General features: G+C 44.3%; 1 protein-coding gene across 3 annotated transcripts in view; it reads right to left on the bottom strand.

The window, feature by feature from the left end:
• The window catches only part of MLKL (mixed lineage kinase domain like pseudokinase), a 32,916-nt gene that overhangs the window by 24,554 nt on the left and 5,148 nt on the right, over positions 1–3,214 (bottom strand). For all 3 annotated transcript variants that reach the window (XM_019505807.1, XM_019505808.1, XM_019505806.1), the window contains exon 3: positions 1,236–1,331. In XM_019505807.1, coding sequence (XP_019361352.1) covers positions 1,236–1,331 — 96 coding nt within the window. The remainder of the gene's footprint in view (positions 1–1,235; positions 1,332–3,214) is intronic.

Genomic DNA, 3,214 nt, shown 5'->3' with positions numbered 1-3,214 from the left:
CCACAGCCCCCCACAAACCTATACCCCCCCCACAATATACAAGAATAAGACTTCATTTCTAGCTATTATATACAATCACCTCTATGTACACAACACAAACACATGTAAACCAGGACAAAAATATTTTTAAAAATCAAATTAATTAATGTTTTAGATATTCACTTTTTAGACTATAATTTGGTATTTTTATGGTTCCAAGATGGCAAAACCCCTTGCTGAAAAGAGTACTTCCAGGGGCAAGGTGAGCGACTTCTAGTGGCAAAGGTCAGGGGTTAGGGGGTGGGATTTCCAGCCACAAGATGGTGACCAGGGGACAGGGCACCTGTCAAGAAGTGGGGCTACCCATGACACCCTCAACAGCTTGCGAAAACTTGGTAAGCAGCCCTCCACCCGAAATAATGTCCCTCCACTGGTCTAGCCACACTGTGGCCAAATAAGAATTCCAGGAAGAACTCCATGGGAGACAAAATATCAAATCACAAGCTCTCCTTCCCTCCCTCCCTTCCTCCCTCCTCTTCCTTCTCTCTCTCTTCTTCTTCTTCTTCCTCTGTCTCTGTCTGTCTATCTGTCCCTCTCTCCCATCTCTTTCATCCCACCCAACCCCCTGTCCAATGGTGGAGATCTTACAAGGCAGGATCCAAACCATCCCATATAAATATGGTTTAACCTATTCCTAGAACTACACAAACAACCCTGTTGTACAACTACAAGGCCTCAAGTAAAGCAGGGGAAGGAGGGCTAATGTGCCACTGCAAAAACAGTTGTTAAAATCAACTTGAGTAATTGTCAGCCTGCGTGTATGTAGTATTGGAATTCTTTAAATTGGCCCAATCCTGCCTTCCTGCCTGGGCAGATAGTAAGGCAACCAAGGGAAACTTTCACACAGTGGAAAGATTTAGACTTCAAAGATTCCTCCTCTACCCACTTGTTTAGATTTTGGCTAATTTGTTTCCCACCAAGACAACCCCACTAGGGAAGGCTTCTCCTGTGGGGAAAGGAGAAACCCCGGCTGGATAGTGGTTGGGCAGATTTCAGGCTTGACACGGTAACAAGGTAAAGCCATGCAAAATGGGAATAGGGCGGAGTTTGAAGTAGCCTGTGCAGGTACTTGTAATCAGACTGGTAAGAGCAACCATTCATCTGAGAATCATTATGGTGAACTCACTAGCCTCACTAGCATTGTCAGCACCTTCAGGACATCCTTCCACAGGGAAAAAGTTATGATGGTAACTTACACATTTTCACCATTTGGGTAAGTTCTTCCACCTTGCCATCCACATTTTTCACACTGTTATGGACATCATCCACTGCATCTCTTGTCTCTTTGCTGCCTATGGAAAAGGGAGAAGCAGGAAGTCAAGCTCATTAGATAAACAGATTGGAGAGACGCTCTGTGAGCACTGGGATTTCTTGTCGTCCTTACACAGCCCTTCCAAACATCCAAAACACTAGGGGAATGACTGGCTCTGTCCTGGAACTGGGGCTGTGCAGTGTGGGAGTCCAGAGAGTTACTGGTTTGGCCCTTGTATTCCCTTAATTTTAAGACTGCAGTAAAAGCTTTGTTATCCGGCATGAGTGGGGTAAAGGGGGTGCCAGTAATGTAAAAATTCTGGTTATCTGAGTGTTATACTGAAGACAGTGCCATACTTGTAGTGCAAATACTTGATGCGCATGTGCATGCCAGATAGACTCGGCAAAGATTCCAGTTGCTAAAGTGAGGATTTGTACTGGGAGATATTGGAAATTCCAGTTAATTGAGTATTCTGGTTATTAAAATGCTGGTTAACACAGCTTTTACTGTATTTAAAGCAGAGTTCTCCACTGAAAAGTGACACCCAAGTAGCCCGACAGACTGTGTTTCCCATCTGTCTTCCCTGCACTAGCTCATGATCTGAAAGTCTAAGCTGGTATCTTTCCTTCTTGCACATTAGCATCAACACTTAAAGGCCTGCAGGTCAAGAGTAGGTTCTCAACACCATCTGTCCCACTCCAGTTGCCTCAATTAAATTGATTGGAACATAGTAAGCAATGCAGTTGATCTATTTGTTTTAGGATTTTCTAAAGTACGTAACTCCTTAAAGGTGCCTAATCAGAATCACTGATGCCTAAGAAGGGATAGACTTTAGTTCCTTCTTCCATAGCTCATCAAGGATAATGGAATAAAAAGAAAAACGATCTTATTCCTGTCAGCACCTCCATCAGCTCTGAGGTATGCGTGTGTGTGCATGTGTGTAGGAAGGTGTTTCAGAAAGTAACAGCAATTTTGAAATAAAACAATTGTGTGTACAGTGAGAGAGAAACAACGCAGAAGCAGAGAACACTGATGGCAGCACTGTTAAATGCACCTGTCGTTTATGACTGGGGATCCTGGCTTTCTTTCATAAAAAATCCCCAATTTTCAGATTAAAAAAGTAACCCAAAATCCACATTTTGCCATGATTAAAATGAAACACCACTATGCATATATCTATATTACTGGTGTTTCATTTTAATCATGGAAAAATGTGGATTTTGCATTACTTTTTTTAATCTGAAAATTGGGGATATTTTTAAATCAGAGAAAACCAAGAATCTCTGTTTATGACTGTGTAGAGAAATGATGTGGTCCAGTACATGACCATTGCACATGCAATGGTTTTATTTTGAAACTGTCATTAGTTTCTGAAATACACGTGTGTGTACTGTACCTGAATACAAGATGACCCTGAATGTAAGACACCCCTCCAAATATTAGATTCTACACAAGGAAATTGATAAATTTATTATCATTTTCTATATATTGAATCTAATTATTGGAGGATCATCTTAAATCCTCCCCCCTTCCTCCCCCAGTACTGCAGGTGGTGGGGGGAGAGGTGATGAGGGGAGCAGTAATGGGGCAGGTGGTGGTGGGGCAGACAGTGGGGCAGTAGAGGGCACATGGTAGGGCAAGTGGTGGGGGTGGTAATGGGGAAGGTAGTGAGGGACAGACAGTAGGGAGCAAGCAGTATGGAGGTGGTGGGGCAAGCAGTGAGAGGGGCAGGCACCTTGCCCCCTGCCACCTACCCCCCTCCCCCCGATCTGACTTATCCCACCATCGTGCCTGATCTATGCAGCCTCAGGCTGCCCTGATTCATCCTTCCCATTCTCGCATACCACTTCTGCCTCTGCAGCCTCAGGTCCCCTCCCCACCAACAAAGTCTCTCTCCCCTGCCTGCCCCCCACCCCACCCCAC

Source organism: Gavialis gangeticus, unplaced genomic scaffold (assembly GCF_001723915.1).
Source record: "Gavialis gangeticus isolate Ggan-Ray unplaced genomic scaffold, GavGan_comp1, whole genome shotgun sequence".
Classification (NCBI taxonomy): domain Eukaryota; kingdom Metazoa; phylum Chordata; order Crocodylia; family Gavialidae; genus Gavialis; species Gavialis gangeticus.
This window is presented reverse-complemented; position numbering and strand designations above follow the sequence as displayed.